This window comes from Petaurus breviceps, unplaced genomic scaffold (assembly GCF_028583685.1).
Source record: "Petaurus breviceps papuanus isolate PSGF00001 unplaced genomic scaffold, PetGlider_PUasm1.0 90333, whole genome shotgun sequence".
Classification (NCBI taxonomy): Eukaryota; Metazoa; Chordata; class Mammalia; order Diprotodontia; family Petauridae; genus Petaurus; species Petaurus breviceps.
In genome coordinates, this window is record NW_027187220.1 from 989,848 (window position 1) to 1,010,019 (window position 20,172).

General features: G+C 52.7%; 4 protein-coding genes across 7 annotated transcripts in view; 1 reads left to right on the forward strand and 3 right to left on the reverse strand.

Annotated features, from left to right (window-relative positions):
* Nucleotides 1–2,007: 2,007 nt before the first annotated feature.
* Nucleotides 2,008–10,943, reverse strand: LOC138177206 (uncharacterized). Its single transcript, XM_069108267.1, is given in 17 exon segments — nucleotides 2,008–2,286; nucleotides 2,421–2,539; nucleotides 3,645–3,892; nucleotides 4,149–4,284; nucleotides 4,455–4,512; nucleotides 4,514–4,684; nucleotides 4,783–4,916; nucleotides 5,209–5,321; nucleotides 5,323–5,469; nucleotides 5,608–5,779; nucleotides 5,901–6,947; nucleotides 6,950–7,143; nucleotides 7,179–7,813; nucleotides 8,012–8,151; nucleotides 9,322–9,569; nucleotides 10,184–10,364; nucleotides 10,621–10,943. Coding segments are annotated over 17 exon segments (4,080 nt in total). The 5' UTR covers nucleotides 10,679–10,943.
* Nucleotides 10,944–11,054: 111 nt separating this feature from the next.
* On the reverse strand, nucleotides 11,055–15,809 carry LOC138177192 (Golgi-associated RAB2 interactor protein 4-like). 2 transcript variants are annotated; one of them, XM_069108252.1, is made up of 7 exons: nucleotides 14,919–15,809; nucleotides 14,572–14,763; nucleotides 13,925–14,133; nucleotides 13,308–13,563; nucleotides 11,959–12,809; nucleotides 11,622–11,668; nucleotides 11,055–11,505 (listed from the first exon to the last, which is right to left on the reverse strand). In XM_069108252.1, the coding sequence occupies exons 1-7, from the start codon at nucleotides 14,967–14,969 to the stop codon at nucleotides 11,129–11,131; spliced, it is 1,983 nt and encodes a 660-aa protein (XP_068964353.1). In that variant the 5' UTR covers nucleotides 14,970–15,809; the 3' UTR covers nucleotides 11,055–11,128. The 2 variants fall into 2 exon arrangements, with proteins under 2 accessions (XP_068964353.1, XP_068964354.1); XM_069108253.1 differs by lacking the exon at nucleotides 14,572–14,763.
* A 151-nt stretch (nucleotides 15,810–15,960) lies between these two features.
* Nucleotides 15,961–20,172, reverse strand: part of HUWE1 (HECT, UBA and WWE domain containing E3 ubiquitin protein ligase 1) — a 104,441-nt gene continuing 100,229 nt past the window's right edge. The window contains exons 77-82 of the mRNA XM_069108268.1: nucleotides 19,743–20,030; nucleotides 19,529–19,634; nucleotides 18,812–18,929; nucleotides 18,335–18,516; nucleotides 16,618–16,808; nucleotides 15,961–16,520 (exon numbers count right to left, since the gene is read on the reverse strand). Of these exons, the coding sequence (XP_068964369.1) occupies nucleotides 16,418–16,520; nucleotides 16,618–16,808; nucleotides 18,335–18,516; nucleotides 18,812–18,929; nucleotides 19,529–19,634; nucleotides 19,743–20,030 (988 nt within the window). The 3' untranslated portion in view covers nucleotides 15,961–16,417. The remainder of the gene's footprint in view (nucleotides 16,521–16,617; nucleotides 16,809–18,334; nucleotides 18,517–18,811; nucleotides 18,930–19,528; nucleotides 19,635–19,742; nucleotides 20,031–20,172) is intronic.
* The window catches only part of TSR2 (TSR2 ribosome maturation factor), a 223,090-nt gene continuing 222,857 nt past the window's right edge, over nucleotides 19,940–20,172 (forward strand). For all 3 annotated transcript variants that reach the window (XM_069108254.1, XM_069108255.1, XM_069108256.1), the window contains exon 1: nucleotides 19,940–19,943. The gene's annotated coding sequence lies outside the window, so the exon portion shown is untranslated. The remainder of the gene's footprint in view (nucleotides 19,944–20,172) is intronic.

Below are 20,172 nucleotides of genomic sequence, written 5' to 3' on the forward strand. Positions count from 1 at the left end.
TGTTGTTATTAATATGGTCTATGTTGATAATAAATATGTAATATAAAATTTAAAATAATAAAAACTATAATAGTAAGAGATTCTCAATGTATCCCTTTCAGATCTAGAAAAAAGTCTAACTAAAAATAAACAAGAAAGGAACAACCTACTTAGAATTTTAAAAAAGTTAAAAATGATAAGATTTCTGGTGATTGCTTAATGAACACAGAGAATAATATACATGTTTCACAACTATGCACAGTCTATTTGCAAAAACTGATAATATGTTAGGGAATAAGGATCTCACAAATGCAGAAAAGTAGAAATAGTAAACACAACTTTGATGGACCATAACACAATAAAAATTGTATTCAATAAAGGGCTATTGAATAAAAAAATAAAAAACTAATTGGAGACTAACTGATTTAATCCCATAGGATGAGCAGAGAAACAATAAATAATTTCATTAAAGGTTATAACAGGGAGATAACATGTAACATTTTGTGTGTCTCAGTGAAAGCATTCTAAAGAGGGAAAATTTATATCTCTAAACATTTTCATCAACAAAAGAGAACACACGGATCATCAAATGGAGCATGCAACTAGAAAAACAACTACAAAACCAAGACATTCTTGAAAATAGTAAACTCAAAAAAGCAAATGTTCAAAATCAAAGGAGAGATGAGTCGAATTGAGAGCAAAAAACTACTAAATAAAACTGTTAGTTTTCTGAATAAAAGCCCAAGACATAAACCATTAGCTAATTAGTTTACAGAAAGAAGAAAACCAAGTTAGTATCAAAAATGAAGAAAATTATTAAAAACCATTTCCCCCAATCATATGCCAATATATCTGACCCCCTAAATTAAATGGAAGAATAGTTATGAACACACAAGATACTCAGATTAACAGAACAAGAAATAGAAGATTTAAATAATGAAATGCCATTTTAAATAACCCAATCCCAGAGAGAAAAACATGAAGCCATAAATGAGCTCCCAAAGAAATAAAGTCCAGGACCAGATGGATTTGCAAGTGAATGCTTTCAAACATTCAAAGACAAATCTAAATGTAGAAATGAAAATATGCTGAAATGGACTGGGAGGCTCCATGAACTAACAGCTGTGTAACATTAATTCTAGTAGGACACTTGTTGGTGTAATGGGCTACCAAGCAAGCTGGGGCTACATTAGGAGGGGGCAAGTTTCCAGGCACATGTAGGGCTGTGGTCCTCTAGGTGTGAGGTGATGACACTACACCAGGTGGGAGACAGTGTCAGAGGAAGGAAGGGAGCCTATGGGATATGTAGGGAGTGAGTAGATAGTGAGGAGTCCAGGATAACATTTAGATTGATAGCCTGAGGGACTGGGAGGATGGCGTTGACCTTGACAAGCCAATGTGGGCAGTGTCAAGAGAGGAACAGCCTGGGCCAATGAAGTCCTAAATCTGTCACCTTTTCCTAACCTATGTAGGGGGCTGGGGCGTGGGGGATTGTAGTTGATTCTGACTCTATTACAGAGGGGGGGAAGAGAACCCAGGTGGAGTCTTGGGGTCACCAAGAAGCAAGGAAGGAAGGATGATGATGGAGAAGAGGCCACTGGTAACTTTGGAGAGGGCTGTTATGGAGGGTGATGGAGACATAGGGATGTTTGTGTGCAGCTTCTCTGTCCCCCACAGAGTTGAGTTCCCTTGTGCACAAGGACTTGCTCTATATAACTCCTGGTCCCTGAACCACTGGGATCAGCACACAAGAAATCTGACCTCCAGAGGATGTGACTATTTATTTTTAGTGGGAGAAAGGGGGTCATCTAGGGAGGTGAAGCTGCAGTTCTCTACTGGCTGGTATGTCTCCAGAACAGTCTTGTCCCTGCTGTCCTTTCACAGACATTGGAAGTAGGAGATAAGGGGCAGGGGAGGGGAATGGCCTCCCTCCCAGCCAGTTCTAACGGTCCAGTCTCCACTGTGGCTGTAGACAGGATGAGCCCTCATGGAGGCTTGGGTGAGGCTGGATGGGGGCAGTATCCATCCCTATGCTATGAGGGACCCCAGCCAGAGGGTCAACAGTGGGAAAAGAGGAAGAGGGCCCCCGGCCCCTGCCCCTGCCACAGACATGAGAGGGACAAGCCTCCCCACAGATTGATTGAGTGCGATGTGGTCAGTCTGGATAGAAGATGTCTTAGCGATCCACAGGAAGTAGGGTGTCAGGAGGAAGGCGAGAGACTTGGTGCTGGTGAGTCCAGTCTGCCTCCAGGTCCCGTTCATGCCCCCTGAGCGGCACAGCAGGGCACTGCCTGGGCCCATGAGATCCTGCAGTGTAAGCCCAGCACCCTGAGGCCCAGCCATTGCTGTCTTGACCCCTCCCCATCATCCCAAGCCCACCAATGGTGAGTCTGGCTTCAGTTCCTGACCTCTGCCCCTAGCCCCGACTATGAACCACTCACCAAAGCCATTTGGAATTCTGGCAACTGGGGACCCAGGCAGACCACAGAGCTCCTGATGCCGTATGATAAAGCATCCTTCACCTGAACCTGGAGGGCTTGTGGGTACCGGTCAGTCTCCCCTGCAATCAAATGAATCTCCCTAGCCCTATGGCTTGGGAGGGCATGGTGAGTGATGGCTGAACCTCATTGGTCTCTGTCTGCCTAGGGTCATCCTGTTTATTCTCCCTTTGGACAAGGGGGGAGGGGGCGCTGATCAGAGTGTGTGCTCTGATGCCAAGGGGGCCAGAGAAGTGGGATGGACAGGGCCCTAGGCTGACAGAAGAGGAAAATGGGCTCTTATGGTCAGAGGCGCTTTCTGCTGAAGTTCTTACTGGCTCCCCCTGCTTCTGGCTTTGAACCAGCTCTCAGAACTTCTCTAGAGAGCCTCCTCCTCCTCCTTACATCCCTTTCTTTATCTGTCTCTTTCCTTCTTCTTTCCAGGGGACACTGGGAAAAGGACCAGTCCCGTGATCTCTCTGCACATCTGTAAAGTGAGGGGGGACTGGCTCCTCTGGTCTTGTCAGGGCCTTGGTATGTAACCCTCATTCCATGTCTAACTCTAATCCCTTTCTGTCCCCTTCCACTGGAATATGATTGAAAGCTTACTGAAGGACCAGACAGCTGGCCTGGTGGGGGTGCCCTAGGGCACAGATCCTTGGGCCTGGAGTTGGGAAGATTTGAGTTCCAATCTAGCTTCAGATACTTCTGAGGTGTTGACATGGGGCAGATTGCTTTACCTCTGTCTACCTCAGTTTCCTGATCTGTAAAATGGGCATCATAATAGCCCCTCCCTCCCAGGGCTCTTGGAAGGGGTCCAAGGAAATCTTGTTTGTAAAGTGTGAGCTTTAACCCAACAGTGTATGTGGGTTGGACGGGGAGAGTTGATTTCAGAGGAGAGGTAGGATTTCAGAGTCATTGGAGGCTCCATTGGCCAGAATGGGGACATTTCTTTAGCCTGGCTCAGGGCAGATTTTATATATCACAGCCCCAAAGGGCCAGTGTTGCCAAGAGGGTTCCTGAGGTCTCATCTAAAAAAAGCTTCCTAACAATGGTTGGGCCTGGCCTACTGTTCAGGTGGTGGTTGGCTCTCCCTGACTGGAAAGGTGAGCCACTATCCTCCAGTGCTGAGGTCCCATTTAAGCTTGGGCTTTGGGGGCTCAAGGCCACTAGCTGAGTGCAACTCACCTTCTCGGAGTTCACGGACCCCCGTGAGCCAGCATTCGGCTTTGTGTACTTCCTCCACATGGCCTACAGGGGCCAAGGGCTGAGTAGGGCCTAAGGGCTTCTGCAGGAGGACAAGAGCCAGATCATTCCAGGGGACCCCATTCACTGCTTGGTACTGCTGATGCAGGACAACACTGGAGACCCGTGCAGCTGTCATGTTGCCTCCAGGCTGTGGCAGCCCCAAGAATACTGCCATGTTCTCTGATCTCCTGTCATGGCACAGGAAATGGTCCCAGTGGGCCTACTTGTGAGTTCTTCCTACCTCATCCCAACCCACTCAGCCTTGATGATATGACTGGATTTCACCAACCATGGGATCTCTAAGAGATTTTGAAAGAATAGCTAGGACATTGACCTCTCTCTTTCCATCATCTGCTTGGCTTCTCGGATTCCCCACCACATTTGAGCCCTGATTTGCTATGGAAGCCTCTTCTCTAAGGAGCCTCCCATCAGCTAAGTGCTTACATGTCCCAGATGCAGTGGGCTGAGGTGAGGACCCAGGAAGGGCTGAGGATGGACCCACTGCAAATGGTGCTGCCACAGGTCACAATCAGGGCTTGCCAGGGCATTGCAAAGCGTAGTGAAATCCGATTCACCGGGGCTGGAGATGGGCATGGGAGAGGCTGCACTTTGGCCAAGCCATTGTTTCAGCCTTCTAAACCTTGTCTTTGGCTTTCTGGGCCCATCTCTCCCAGGGAGCCCTCCTCCTCCTACTTCTGTTTCCCCCAAGGCCAGGGCCCCTAATAGGAGGGAGAAGGAAGTGTCACTCACCTTCGGGTTTGGGTAGGGAAGAGAATGTTGGCGTGGGGGCAGGCCTGGTCCAGGGGGGAGTGCTGGGGCTTTGTGGAGGCTCTGAGCCAAAAACTGAAGGGGCGGATTCGACTGAAGACATACGGCCGAGTGCAGGCCTCATCAAAAGCAGTGAGGACGCCCATCTGTACCCAGGGGGTCTCCTCTAGGTGCAGCTTTGGGCGGCACATCAGTGGGGCTCCCAGGTCTCCCTGCCAAGGGGGAGGTAGGAGGAGGTGAGGGAGAGGGCCTGGGATAGCTGGACAGATCCTTGGGAAGGTGGCCTGGGCCAGTGGGGGGCCCTTATCACCTTGCAGCTGGTCTGGCCCATCACCTTCTTGGCCTCTACACAGAAGGCTTTTGAGTTCTTGATGGGCCAATAGTGGGCACAGTTGCTCATCTCGACCACATTCAGTCGCCGCTTCTGCATTGTGACCAGGTTCCCTGGATGGGATGGAGTGGAAGGCACCCTGATCTTCACTGAGCCTTCTTTAGGGTAGCGTGAGACCATGACCAAAGGGGTAGTTTGGGGAGGGGGGGGGCCAGAGAGCCTGCTTTCAAACCCTGATTCTACCATTTCTACCTGACTTGGAGCAAGGCCTTTGGGGTCTCAGTTTCCACATCCGAAACACAACAGGCTTGGTCCTTACAGTCTCAAGAACTCACAGAACTGTGTATCATAGCCCTGTGTGTTTCTGCCTCATCAGCATCTTAGTTTCTGGTGCCCAAGACTTACCCTTGATCAAGGTCCAGCCAGGGACCCAGCAGTCATAGAGATGTAGCTGAGGCCTTGCTAACCGCTTCTCTGGGGACTCCTCGAGGCACACAGCCAGGACCCTGGGCTGGAAGCTCCTGAAGGAGGATCAGGCCCAGGCCCATGGGCCCTTCCATCCCAAAGTGGGGCAGGGCCCGCTGGATACCCACAAGCTGGGCCCGAACCTGGTCTTCTAGGTTGATGACTCCTGCCTGGACTCGGGCCAGGCTTTCTGAATTCTGTCTGCAGGCAGATGGAAAGTTTGTCTGTGTGCATGTGGTGGGGGGCCCACAGATGGGAAGGAAATCTCAGGATGGGGAAGGGCAAGAACAAGGAGTCCTTGGCCCTCCCCTCACCGCCCCCTGGACGTTGGGCACTTACATGATGTTGGCACAGCTGGCGGTTGTCAGGACCCACCACTCATTCAGGATGGAGCCTGAACAGAAGTGGGACAGAGAGAACTGCAGTGATACCACCCAAGGGAACTCGCCGCCTTCTGCCTCCCAGCAGCTGGGGCACCCAGCAGCAAAGCCAGGCCGCATCCCACACTCAGCTGTTGGGAAGGAAGGCAAGGCCAGGCTGAGCACCCAAGGCAGAGGCCACCACAGGAGGTACACACAGGACAGGCTCCCCACCCTTTGAACAAGACAGGTTAGAGTTCCCTCAGAGCTCACCTATTCCTTGCTTGGAGGACAAGGCCGTCTGGAAGAGCCAATAGGCTTGGAAGTTGCTCCTCCAACCCAGGCCCAAGCGACATTGGGCCAAGGTGACCCTGAGGGGCAGCTCCTCATGCTGTTGGTGGGTGTCAGGCACAGGGCCATTGAGCTGAGAGGGTTCTACAGGAGAGTGCAGATGGGAAGAGGAAGGGGAGGGGGCAGAGGAAGATGAGAAGGAAGGGAGGGGCAGCCAGCTCTTAGCATGGGAAGGGCCAGGCCCTGAGAAGAAGCTGCTTTGCTGTGATTCTGGCATTGAAGGACCTGAGGGGCCCCAGGCCAATGCCTGAATAGCTCCAGAGAAGAAAGGAGGCTGAGTCTGAACACGCAATGAAGAGAAAAATCTGGGGGAGAGGAAAGGGCCCGGGTAGATGAGGGAGTCTGAGGAGAGTGGAGCTGGTGAAGGCAGGAGGGGGCTCAAATCTGGTCCCTGCACCATGGAAGGTGTCAGGGCTCTGGCTGGAGCAGGGCCAGCCCAGGAGATGATGGCTTCAGAAGCTCTCTCAGCCACAGGCCCAGCCCAAGGGATAATGGCATCCACAGCTGGGGTTGGCACAGCCCAGAACCTAGATGCATCAGCCACCAGCTGGGGCACAGGTGCAGCAGCATCAGCTGGATCACTCTCCAACTGAGTCTGGGGTTCGGCAGGCTCCAGTGTGTGCTGAGGCCAAAGATCTGTTACTTGTGACTTAGACAAAACCCAGGGCCCAGCTGTCTCTGGTACCAGCTGGGTCAGAGGCCAGGATGCTTCTGGTTTGGGGAACATCCAGGGCCTGGCTCTAGTAGGTGCTAGTTGGGCTTGGGGTCTGGCTGCTGCTGGGGGAGGCTCTCCTTTGGCTGTATTTGTTTTGGGAAGAACCCAGGGTCCAAAAATATCAGTTGCTGACTGAGCATGAAACCCGGCAGCTGGCTGAGTCTGGGGTCTGGCTTCATCTGCCTTAGAAACACTTAGGAATCTGCCTCTTTCAGCTACCAGATGCGGCTGTGGTCTAGATGCCGTTGGAGTTTAGAGACAGACCAGGGACCCATGGTGTCCACTGCCCACTGAGGAATCTGGGCCAGTCTGGCTATCCGCTGACTCTGGGGTCCAGCTAGAGCTGGTTTGGGGACAATTGAGAACCCAAGTGCATTATTGGCTTTTGGATGAAACTGGGGTCCAGCTGGCTTGTCAGCCTGTCGAATCTGGGGTCGATGTTTATTGGCACTCAAGGAAGTCTGGGGCCTAGCTGCCTCAGTGGCTGAGTCTTTGGTCTCACTGGGTTCTCAGCTCTGCTGAGGCCCAAGTGAGCTTGTGCTATGCCAACAGCTGCTTGACGCTTTGGCTTTGTTCCACTTGTATGTTCACCCTGCTGAGGCTGGGATCTGACTTTGTTGGGAGCTGAGTGGGCCTGAACTAGGGTTAGCTTATGGACAAGCCCAGTTTGATCCCATGATATCTGCACCTGGGGTTCTCCAATGGGAGGGAGTGCCAGGGGTTCAGCTAGGTCATCTGGGTGGAACCAAGTGGCATCCGAGGACAGTGGTCTAGTCAGAGAAAGCTGCTCATCCTTCCCACTGCCCCCAAGCCCACGGCTGTGTATGTGGCTGGTGACCTCTTGGAAAGAGGACAGCTGGGGTGTGACTTCCAACCCCAAGCCAGAGATGGGCAAGGGTGTCCAAGGACTGCTGTCCAGACTGCTTGGTGGGGAGAGGCTGCAGGGTAAGCTCAGAAGTTGCTTCTGGGTGGCCTGGATGACTGCATCCATCCAGCTGAGGTATGGGGCTGTGCGGACAACGTGGATGGGGACGTAACAGAACTTTGATGGCTCACTGACCAGCCCCACAAGCTCCCAATGATTTCCAAAACGGCAGAGGACCGGGCTTCCAGGCTGCACCTACATGAACAAGGGGCAGGGAAGGAATAACCTCTTTTGTTATAATGTGTTCATGTCTTAAGGTTCCCTGCCCCTCCCAGGGGCTCCATCATTGCCCTCTTGGCCTTCTCTCCAGACCTGGTAGTTTGTCCCTATACTACATGATGATCTCTGTGGGATGAGGGAACTCTTCCCCTGCACCCTGGGCTTAGTGTGTACCCAACAGTCTGGGCCTGGTCAGGGATGGCTCCAAATGCAAAGACTCTCAGTAGGATGAACTCCCTAGTGACGGCAAGCCCAGGACCCCAGGAGTTTCACCATCATCCTCTTGGCTGGTGCAAGTCCAGGCTCTTGGGGGGCTAGAGGAGGTAGAGGGACAAAGTGTGAGGCCCAGTCTCTACTCACCTCCCCCAAGCCTGTTTCCGCCCTGTCTCCCACCCTCCTCCCCACTCTGCCCCATCCAGAAATCTGAGGGAGGAGAGAATCCCTCAGATGAAACAGTAACACTCCCTTTCTAAAGCTTCTGGGCAGGCATTCCCAGTGCTGACTCCCAAGGCTCTGGCCAAGTAATCTTTGAAGAATGAGGCTTCCAGCAGGATTTGGGCAACAGGCAAATGCTCCAATTGTTGTAGAAGCCACAGAGTGGAGGCCAGTGAGCTTGCTCTGGACTCCAGGCCAACTCTGGGCAAGGACAATAAAGGGAATGAGGGCCAAGAGCAGGCCAGGCCGGGCTCCCCGACCTCACTGGCTTTTGCCATGGAGTTGCCCAATGGGACAACAAAGGCATGCTATAGAATTTGCTAAAATAATGACAAAATACATCTCATGCTGTTATTGTGGAAGAGATGGTGAAATATTGACCTGCACATTAATGGTTCCATGTGCATTTGGCAGATCTTATACGGAGGGCTTGATGTTTCTTATTTCTACCAAACATACAAAGGCAGGAATCAACTGGGCAGATGGGACCCATGAGGGAGGAGCAGCTGCCAACTGGAGGCCAGAGGCAGTGCCCCAAAGGATCTTGGCAGAAATCTTCTACTTGGGTGGTGTTTAGTGGAGAGCTGAGAGCTTAGGTGGCTTGCAGGCTCTGAGTCAGCACAAAAGCCAATGTGCCTTAGGGCTGTGTTATTAGAAGGGGTGAAGCTTCAGGAATAGGCATCGGGAGGACCACATATGAGAGGGCCCAGGAGGGGAGAGCGCCACTCCAAGTCTCAAGAGAAAATTTAGCGTGGGGATGGGGACACGGAGCCATTTCCTGACAATGTGACCCTGGTCCCTCCCCTCCCCAAGCACTGCAGGATCAGGATTAGGGTTAGAAAATGCCCTTGGTTTGGAACCAGAAGGATTTTGCCCTTGGTTGCCAGGATTTTTCTTCCTCCTCAGCCATTTTCTGAGCTGGAGGCCTAGTTTCATTAGTTTAGGGCTAAATCCTTTCTAGGTGGAGAATGCTTTCCACTTTGGTCCTGAAAATTTGAGACTGGCAGAGAGGGAGTAGCAGCAAGCTCCCTCTTCCTCAAGGGACTTACTCTGATGTTGATAGAGCTGGCAAGGCCGATGTCCACAGAAGGGGCAGTTTTTTTGGGCCTTGCTAGTGTCTTTGGCCAGCTGGACCTGACTCCCAATCAATCTGGCCGGCTGATGAAGGAGGACCATGCCTAAGGGGTCACTCCTGCCTGCAATGGCCCTGGCTGGGGGCACAAAGTTGGGGTGCAGGCAGATCCGGGAGCCATTGAGCCAGGTCCCTGAACCCCTCATACGCAAGAAGCCTGGATTTCTGAGGGGGATAATGAGAGGAATTCAGGTCCCTGGAGTGAAAAGAGGAACGCTAGCACCTAGAACCTGTCAGACACACAGAACAATTATCAATCCAGAAGTTGATTAATGAACTAACAAGAATTTATTAACTAGGCCTCTGGGCGTGTGTGTGTGTGTGTGTGTGTGTGTGTGTGTGTGTGTGTGTGGTGTGTAGGGGGTGGACAAGAGACAGCTGATACATTTACAAAGACATGGAGATGGGGTGCCATGTGTGGGAAATAAGAGAAGGCCCATCTGGTTAGACTGGACAATGTGGGAATTGGCTACAGCTGTCAGGAAGGAGGCTTAGGAAAGGCTTGTCAAGTGGACTGAAGCCTTATTCAACCAATAATACTTGGGATATTGCATCCCCACCTACTCATAGTGGAGAGTACCCTATCAATCCCACATGGGGGGGGGTCCCAAATCCCACTTACACAGAGAATTGACAACACTTTTCCCCCCGACCAAAATATGCTCAACAGACCTCACCCCATGGGACAGCTGGACCCATCTATTCTACCCTACTGTGGGCTGGGTGGAGAAACCCTGAGTCCTATCCTCCCAAATCCCTCTACCCTCTTCTCCTTGGGCACGTAAGCATTTCTCAGACATCTGGCAGTGGAGAGGACCCACCAGTGGTTTAGAAGCACCCCCTGGCAGACCCCAGCCAGAGACACCAGCCATGGCACCTCCTTGTGGCCACCTGTGACCTGGTTGCTTCTTGGCCTACTTAGGGTTTCCCAGTCCTGCCTTGACTCCTGAGGGCTGGAGACTATAGATGTGGGAGGGATGGAGAAGGTGGGATGGCAGGGCCCTGAGACAACCTCCCCACAACCCCCACCGTGGCCATCATCTCCCTGGAAGACATTTCTTGTTCTGCTTGTTCTAAGAGAATGGGAAGAGAAGGAGAGAGAGGGGAGGGCGTGGTCAGGTTTGGGTTAGGGTTAGGGTTAGAAGAGAAGAAAGGAAACCTCAGCTGTGTCCTGTCTCCTGTCTCCCTGGCTCGTGCTGTGTTTCCTGGGACTTACAGCCAGCAGTACAGGAGAGAATCAGGTTTAGGCCACAGAGGCCCAGAAGAGCCCTCATCGTCCTGTTCCCATCCACAGAATGGGGCTTTTTGCCCTGGAATGGCGGACGCTCTCACCTGACCACCCTGGAGCCAGGCTGTGGGGCTGGAGGCTATTGAAACCTTTGAGGTCACAGGGCCCCCCACTGTCATGTCATCAGCATTGTCAGTCACCGTCCTAGCAGTAGCTGTTTGTGTTCCGGCTGCAGCCCAGCCCACACCCCCTTTTCCCCACACTCACTGTCAGCTGATTCAGCCAGAAGTGTGGGAGGAGGAGGAGGAGAAGGAGGTCCTATGGGGAGGAAGGGGAGCGGGAGGAGGTGGGAGGAGGAAGGCAGAGGAACATAGGGGAGAAGTCTGTCCAGGTCTTTTAAAGGATGGAGAATTGGCCAGTCATGGGGGCCAAACGTGATCTTTAATATCCGAGCCTGCTGGCTTTTCTCTGTGGCCCTGGCTGTGTGGCTTGGCATTTAATGCTGGGCCTCCAGGGAGGGAACAAGGCTTGGTGCAGGCCCGTGGGAGTCTCCCACAGAGTCCATCTGCAGGTGGAGCAGCTCCTCCTCTTCCTCCTTCCTCCCCCCCTCCCCCTCCTCCTTCCTCCCCCCCTCCCCCTCCTCCTCTGCCGCTGGCGGTGATAGTGTCTCTGTCATGGTCTTCATCTCTCTCTTGATACTCTCCACATTCTCCAGGCTGGTGCTCATGTCAATCTCTGTGACTGAGGCCTCCAAGGCTTCAGCCATTTCCCCCACACTCCTGAGGACTGAGGTGCTTTTCGTGCTCTGGCTAGAACGGGAGAAGCTGCGCAAGAAGGAGGCAATCCGGCTGGGTTTCTTAGTTGGGGCAGTGGCTGGAATTGGGAGATGAAGAGAAGCCAGTGAGAGACGCCTTAGCATCTTCCTTCTCCTCCCCAGACATTCTCCCTTTTTCTGGGAAGGACAGAGGGCAGCTGAGAGAGTGGCTTACCAGGGCTGCTGGTTGAACTCTTGCTCTTCCCACGTTTGTGAGAGGCCCTGGAGGTGTGGGACAAGGCAAAGAAAATGTCCAAAGTTAGCCTGCTGATGAAAACTGACCAAACACGTTTCTGGCTCAGATGAAGTTAAGATCTTTTGAGCCTTAAAACGAGAAGCCCCTCTGCCCCTTTCACATTTTGTTTACTAGATTTTCCCTGAAGAAAATGGTGGAATAATAGGGATACTATTAAAAACAACCAAAAAAAAGACCCTTTTCTGGGTAATGTGAAATCCCGTTAGGATCCTTCTTTTGGGGGGATGTTGAAAGTCGGGGTACACGACATTCTCACCTGGAATCCTTTGTGGATGGGCTGGTGGCTTTGGGGGAAGATGGGCTGTGTCGGCTTCTCCGGAGCCAGTGGCTGGATTTCTGAGTCTCCTTGGAAGTCACAGCTCGCCGGGATGACCTCCTCTGGCCACTGCTGCCTTCCTGCTCAGTCCCTTTGTGGGCTCGGCCTTCTGTGGGCCCGGAGTGCCTCCGGGTTGACCTCCTTTCCTTGGATGCCTTGGAACTGGTCACGGTCACCCTCTGACTTCTGTCTCTCTCACTTATGTAGCCCTCATTGTGCAAGGCTGACACTAGGGGGGACCCATCGGGCCCAAGTGGGGTGATGGTTCCTATGCCTGCTATGGCTATGCCCCCAGATCCTGCTGAGGCCATGCTTATGTGGCCCGAGGGGGTCAGGCTACCAGTGCCCACTGAAGCCACGCTCACTGAGTCTGGTGACATGTTGGCAGCACCAGCCAGCATGAGGCTCACGCTGCTGGCAGATACGGTCTCTGTCTCCTGCTCACTTGCAGTTCCTGCCAGGGCTACACTTACGCCAGGCCCCTGACTGCCCGCTGTGGCAGCCCCCATACCTGGGGGGCCCCTGCTGGCAGTAGCTGCCACCGCAATGCTTGGGACAGATGGTGTACTGGGGGGAGACATGCTGGGCACCCCTTGGATGGTGTAGTGATGGCTTAGCAGCTCCTTCTCAGCACTTCTGGGGCTAGGGAAGCCCTCCTCTGCTGCAGCCTCCATGATTATTTCTGGCTTTACCGCCATCTTATCCTGGCCAAGGAGCTCAGGAATCATGTAAATACTCTTGATACTCACTTTATACCGCTCCTCTTCACTGTGTAGAATTGGCTCCTGGGACTGCCGCCATAGTGTGAGGAAAGAAAGAGGCAGGGGGCAAGGTCAGGTCATAAATTGCCTAGGGTCAGGAGCCCTTCTCTCACCCCGCTAGAATGGAAGAGGAAACTGAGGAAGCCCCCAGGGAATTCTGGGACCTTTTCTGGTGAGGGTTCCATGTGTTGGGGTGGACTGATTCCCCAAGGAAGACACATCTTTGCCAACTCTCTCCCCTCCTCCCCATTTTCCTGGCTGGGATTGGGGTTGGCAATCAAGGTTTTCCTTCTCCCCTGTGGACCCTAGGTCAGGCTTAAGCATGAAGTTGGACATGACATGTTAGCTCTGGTCACTGTAATCAGCTGAAAGGCTTAGCCAAGAACAGTTATCAAACTGTTCATCATCCCCCCTCCCCTTCCCCCCATTCTCTAGCATGGGTGATCAGAGAATATAGTGAGTGATAGAGGAGGTCCTCAGAGGCAGGCTGGACAAGGCCCAAATTGGGTCCTTCTATGGCTCACTCACAGGACATTCCTCTTCAGTCATGAAAACAGGCACTCTGACCCCATCCCCAGCAGGAATGGCATGGTGACTGCTGTAGCCCTCGACAGGTGGCCGCAGGAGGTAGATGAGCTTCTCCCAGTACACGAAGAGGTCCTCCCGGGCATCGGAGGGTGGACAGAGCTGCAGGTAGAATGATCGCCCGCTGGCCAGCTTCAGACGAAGCTGCTGCTTCTCACGGTCATGGATAGAAATCTTCACAAACTTCAGGGGGAGTAGCCTGTAGCCCCCCCACCCCAAGAAGTAATTGTGTTCCACAGTCCTCCCTCCTCCTCCTTCACTCTCCCCCCCCCCATTGCTGACTGCTTGAGGCCTTGAGTGATTGGCTACTCATTGATTTGTCACACTGGGGGTGCAGGTTGTGCTCTGAGCTGACCCCTCATTTTCCAGGTGACAGGGAGATGGAAATAGGGGATCTTGAGGTGGTGTTGGCATTAAGTCCAGTTCCTTGATCTAAATCCAGTTACTGTCTAAGTGACTTGGTTAAGACCATGTTTTGCGGGAGATTGTCTTGAGCTGGATGGGGAGAGCTCATGGAGTAAGGGATTCCAGGACAGGACAGTGGTGGCTGGCTCCCCTACCTGGTCAACTGCAGGGTCTTTGAAGGGTGAGGGTAGTCCATCCTGGTCTTGGAGCTGGCCTGTGCAGGGGGCTGGTCCTCAATGTACACGACAGGCCGGGCTAGCAGCATGACATTGGGCAAAGGCAGAACTGGGCTGGTGGATGCAATGCCCACAGTCACCATGTGTACCTGGTTATGCACGTCAATCAATTTCCCTCTCTTGTTGATCTGCAGGGGGGGAGGGGGAGGGGAGGGAAGGGAGATGTGGGGGGGAAGAGACCAGATGCCCAATTCCAAAGAGCTCCTCTTCTTCCTCCTCCTCTGGACGGACCGGAGGCAGAAGGACATTGTCTAAGACACGATCAACCACGGAGCCCCCATCAAGTTCAAACCTCCTGGCTCATCGTTATTTGGGGCCTTCCCTTCCCACCCCACCCCATTCTCAGAACCCATGTATCGTGGTCAGCCAGCCAAGTCTTGTCCATGGACCTGCGTCACTTAAACATCGTAAGAGTAGGACAGCCTGCGGTGGCCGTGGGGGGTGGGGGTGGCCAACAGGGCCTGATGGGTCTGGGAAACAGAGAGCTTGGGTCCGGAGGTAGTTCGGGTAGACAGGCAAGGCTGGGCATGGGGGCCGGTGGGGCCAAGGTTTCCCACGGGAGGCACCTGAATGAAGTCGCTCTCGAACATGGGGGCGTACTTGAAGGCGTCATATTCCCCCTTGTACAGCTGCTTCTGCAGCTCCCCCATGGACGTGTTGAACATGCCCACAGCGCGCCCACTGGCTGCTGTATAGTAAGGGAGCACGGACTCGATGCTCACGGTCCTCTCTCCCTTTCCTCTCTTCCGAATGGAGAGCTGCGGAGGCAGCAAGGGTCCAAGTGGGTAGAGCCCAGAGCAAAGAAAGGTTAGGGCTTAAATGAGTTTCCTGACCCCTCCCCTCCTCCCACCTTCGGAGAATTGTACTGGGGAGGGAGGGGCCCAGTCACCCCATGGGGGGGCGGGGAGCTCACCTCCGCTAGATCAAGGTCACCACTGTAAGACGGGGCTCCAGAACCATCCATGGTCTACTGTGACCCGGTGTTTCTTCTCCCTCCCTCCCTCCCTCCCTCCTCCGCGCCTTTGATAGCTGTGGGGGACGAACAGGCTGGTGCTAGTCGGGGTGCAGCCTCTCCACCGGCTTTCGTCGGTGCTCCTGGCCGCGCACTCGGTTGCTCACTGGCTTGTGCCGAGGCGGGGGAGGGCACCGACTAGGCCGGGAAGCTGTCTCCAACCCTCCCCGGGCCAGAATGGCCGCGAGCAGCCTCTGCCGCTGGTTTTATAGCAATGGTGGGAGGTGGGGCCCTTTGTGACAGAGGAGCCCCCACCTCTGTGACTCCCGCAGGCCCCGCCCCCAGGGCGCACGCGCGCACAGGCCCACACGGACACCCAGTGCGCAAATACAGCAGTCCCTGCGCGCACACACAAAAACAACCCGCCGCCCGGGCCTCTTTCAAACTAAAGCTTTATTGAGGTGTGGGACGCTTTCACCTCTTCCAGAGCCTAGGGGTGACCGAAAACCAATTCCATCAATACTGATTGGGGGCGGGCAGATGGCGGGGCCCCGGCGGTGCTGGTCAGGGCCCCGGTGCTGCAGATTTGATCGCTGATCACAAGGCCGAACTCACAGGCCCTCCCTCCTCCCCCGCCTCCCTCAAACTCTTAGCAGCTTTAGATGAATTCCGCAATCGGATACTCCATCGTTTTGTTTTTTTTTTTAAGACTTCACTGAATAAATAAAAGAAAAAAATGCCCAACCGTCTGTCTGAGCTGGAGTTCTTTCTCAAACTATTCCAGGCACCCTCCTCCTCCTCCCACCTGCAGCACATGTTGGCAGGCCCAGGCAGGGTGGGGAGCCCACCCATCACATCAAGAACAGGCTGGCCTCATCCCCTGGGGCATCCTCAGCAGGTCAAAGCTGACCCCTCTTCTTTAGAGGAAAGCTTTAAGGAAAAACACCTTTTCTGAAGGCTGGTGGCAGAGAAGCAGAAGAAACATAGGCTTGCGGAAGGGAGGTCTTGCCAAGAACGCTTTATTGTAACCCTCACCTGGAGCCGGGGAGGCCGATGCCCATCCCCTCCCACTGACTCACTATATGTGCGCACCAACACATTCCGAGAACGAATTAAGAAATGCAAACAGAACCAAAAATATATATATATGTATATATATATATATATATCATTTTTCCGCTTCTTCCCCCACCTAAATGCTTCAAGTTTCAACACAGCTAGTATTCCAAGGGAGCCCAAGGGCAGCCGCTGCCAGCTTCTTCACTCCATATGGGGTGAACACACTGGGGAAGGGGAAGGACAAAGGTTGGGCGGTTGCTTGATTACTGGTTGTTTCCTTCTGAGGTTTGTCAAACGTTTTTGTGGTGTCTTGTGTGTTTTCCCCTCCATTTTCTCCTCTCCCTATCCCCAAGTCTTTCAGTAGACAAAAGTAACCGAGTGGCAGCGGCAGCTACTTGGGTCTAAGCCAACCCAAAGCCCTCCGAGCACTCCTGGATGGCCAACAGCAGCATATGGCGCAGCTTCTCATAGCTCTCGTAGGCCGGAAGGTCCAGTTGATTGAAACTACAAGAATGGGACCACAGGGAGTCAGTCAGTGATTGCTAATCCTGGAATTCTATACATACTCCTCCCCCTCTTGTCATCATGCCACCATTCTCACCATGTGTGGGCTGAAGGCAACCGGTCTGTGGATCTATCATCTCGATGGATCTGGAACTTCTGAATGCCATTCATGCCCTCAAGTGCTGCAAAACCCTGGAGAGGCACCTTGGAGGTGCCTGTCACAAATTGGAGGAACTTGGCACGGTCAGCCTGGTCAAAAGAACGCAGGGCTCTCCAGAACCACTGAATCTAAAGAGAGAAGACACCCAGGCTGAGCTGCTAAACTGCCCCCCAGATGCAGCCTGGGGCCTATCCTTTCTCTTCACTTCCCCATCTAACAAGTCTCAGTTCAAATTCTACCGTATGCCCCCTCTCCTTATCTTCACCTTCTGCCTGTCAAGTCCAAGTCAGGTCAGTCAATAAGCAATTGTCAAGTGCCTACTATGAGCCAGGGATACGCAAAGAGGCAAAACCAAGCTCCTGCCCTCAAGGAGCTCACAATCTAATGGGGAGACAGCAAGAAAACACAGGCTAAATGGCAAATAATGAGGAGACATAAGACACTAGAATTGAGAGAGGTTGGGAAAAACCTCCCAGAGGAGATGGGGTTTTTAAAGGGACTTGCCAAGATGAGGTGGGAAGAGTGTTCCAGGCATAAGGGACAGCCAGAAAAAAATGCCCAGTCCAGAGATGGAGGGTCTTGGCTGGGGTCACTGGATCAAAGACTACAAGGTGCAATTAGAGTATAAACGGAGAAGGAGCCAGAGGACTTTGAATACCAGAGCATCTTATATTTGAACCTGGAAGCAATAGGGAGTTCCAAGGGTTTGAGTAGGAACGACATGGTCACTCCTGTGCTTTGGGAAGATCACTTTGGTGGCTGAATGAAGGATGGACTCAAGTGGGGAGAGAATGAGGCAGGCAGGTCCCCGCCCCCAGCAGCTCCTGCAACAGCCCAGGAGTGAGAGGATAAGGGCTCTCATCAGAGTGGGGGGCCACATCAGAGAAGAGAAAGGGGGTATATTTGAGAGATGTTACAGAGCTGAAACGGATAGGCCTTGGCTGTCACACTGGATGGGGTTAGAGTCTAGGCTGGGAGAGCCTGAGGCATGGGAAGGTGGGAGGGAGGGGAAAGATGGTGAATTCTGTTCTGGACACATTGAATTTCAGATGTCTCCTGGACACACAGTTTGAAATGTCTCTGAGGCAGCTGTAGATGAGAAGTTGGAGGTTAGTCCCAATTCCCGGCATTCTAGTACTTTTCTTTTTTAATCATCTCCAATTTCTCACATGAGCTCCTGAGAACCAGGATGGTTCTTTCTTTTGTCTCTTTGTATGACTTAGCCCAGTGCCTGGGATACAGCAGGCACTTCCTGATCCCTTTTTCTCTAGCCCACTCTAAGCCCAAGTCACTAACCACCCACATTTGACCCTTTTCCTTCTCTTATTGGCACGATGGTCTTCAGGCCAGGGGGTGTCTCACGTCCTTGCCAGAACACCAAGTCTGTACTTTCTGCTTATTTGGCAAAGCAAAACAAAATGAGGGAGGACAAGGAAGTGATGCTCATTCCCAAGATTCTCTTTGGTCACCAAAGGGAGGTGGTGACCCTGTGTGAGTAAGGCTTAAACTCAGTTCTAGGAAGTTGATCGTTCCACCAGGGTCTCAGCCCTTCCTTCTCCTCTCTGCTATGCTCACTCATGTTCACTGTCAACAGTACTGAGTGATTTGAGACACTTCCCAAGGGATGAGCCTGGGAACCAGAAGGGCCACTCACCTGGATGGAGTTGGACTGGTACTTGTGATACTCTGTGTTGGATTTCAGGTCATCAATGTCTATGGTGGGCAGCCCTGAGATGAGAAGTTCCAGCTCCTGCTCCGTGAAAATGGAAATGAGGCGTTTGGGGATGATCTCATAGAAACCCTCCAAGAAGGCTGCCAATTGTTTTCGGATAGCTCCTGTAAGAAAGAAAAGCCCCAATGTCACCTGGGGAGCTAGAACCCTAACCTATCCCCTTCCCCATGAGGGAAACAACTTTCTACATTTCAGATTGCCCCCAGTAGCGAGTTCAACAGGGAAGAGGCTGGCTAGTTCAAGCCTTTTGTTTCCAAGAAAAAGATGTACTTTGAGAGGGTTGAGGATATGGCTCTTGTGCACGGTGTTCGTGTGTCTCTGTGCGTCAGTCTCCCTCCCTCCCATCTTGTTGGGGAGGTGAGGCGCACACAAGGAACCTCCCTGTCCCCCAAGGAGTACCTGTCATCCTCATCTGGCACACAAGGTGCACGTATTCCTTCTTATTCTCCTCAGTTACCAGGATGTTGGCTCCATTAGGTTTGAGGTCCCGAACCTCACAGACTCCAAACTCTTGAACCTTAAAATAAGACCACCTACCTCAACCAGGATTAGCAGACAACAGACCCTCCCCCTCCTCCTCCCGTGGGTGGATCTGTGCCTGGTCCAAATGGGGAGGGGGGCCCTCTTGTCACCCTGCTCAAAGACCATTGGCTTTTTTTGGTTTTGATTTATTTAAAGTGACTGAGGCCTGGAGAACTGTTTCTCTTGAGGCATCAAGGTGGCTACAGTGTCCAGAGGACTGGACCACCCGAGTGCAAATCTGGTCTCAGACACTGACTGGGATCCTGGACAAGTTACTTAACCCCTATTTGCCTCAGTTTCCTCAGCTGCAAAATAAGGACAAGAACAGTATCTCCCTCCCAGGGTATTTATGAGAATCAAATGAGATCATATCTGCAAAAGCTTAGCACAGGGCCTGGTACACAGTGGGTGTTACGTAGCTGCTAGGGCACTCCCTACCCACCCAAAGTCTCAGGGTCTGACGGGTAAACTCGGTTTACCAATGTCACAACTGTGGGCTGTTGGGAATGGAGGCCCTCCTGTGGGTCAGGAGGGAAATGTCCCAGACATGGGATCTGATGGGCTCAAAACAATCCCAGTTCTTTCCACCGTTACCTCAGTGCTGAAAGTGAGGTCATAGCCAAGAGTGGAAACATCATTTTCCAGCAAGTAAACCAGGCCCTGGTAAAAGTGGTAGTCCTCACTTTCCATATCTGTGTACCTAAAGATAAGCACAACCCACTATGAAAAGAGGGTGAGAGGAGCTGGGGGACAGGGGGCAACAATGGTCCTGGCCAGGCCCAGCAGGGAAGGATGCCCATTTCCTCACCGGACTGACTTGCCCAGGATGTGCTTGTAGAAAGATCTGGTGAAGTAGCATTCGAGAAGCCGGTTGTCATAGACAGCCTTGGCTACAATGCGCCCAACAAATTTGAAGTAGCTGAGATGGTTGGGATTGCAGTGGGAGGAGGGATTGATGGTATAGGTGACCCGATCACCGGGTGAGGTCCGGAACAAGGCGTACATGGGGTTAAACATCTCTCGGGAGATGATCATGTACCACTCTCGGAGGAGGCCCCCGGCGTCCTGGCCTTCTTCTCCTTCAAACACTATATACCTGGTGTGGAGGAGACGGGATGTAAATGCCATTAATACCCCACCCCAGCAGCAAGTGCTGGAAACACTGCCCAGAGAAAGTCCCCAAGCCCATGCAGGCCATCCTGTGCCTCTCTAGGCCACCAACAAATTAAGATCATAGG

Bases quoted from the DNA above. Each gene is read 5' to 3' on its own strand.
- LOC138177192 (XM_069108252.1), bottom strand. From the start codon at position 14,969: ATGGATGGTTCTGGAGCCCCGTCTTACAGTGGTGACCTTGATCTAGCG. The intron at 13,564-13,924 runs GTAGGGGAGCCA...GGGGGGCTACAG, and splicing joins AAGACCCTGCAGTTGACCAG to GCTACTCCCCCTGAAGTTTG. The intron at 11,669-11,958 runs GTGAGAATGTCG...CCACACCTCCAG, and splicing joins CCATCCACAAAGGATTCCAG to GGCCTCTCACAAACGTGGGA.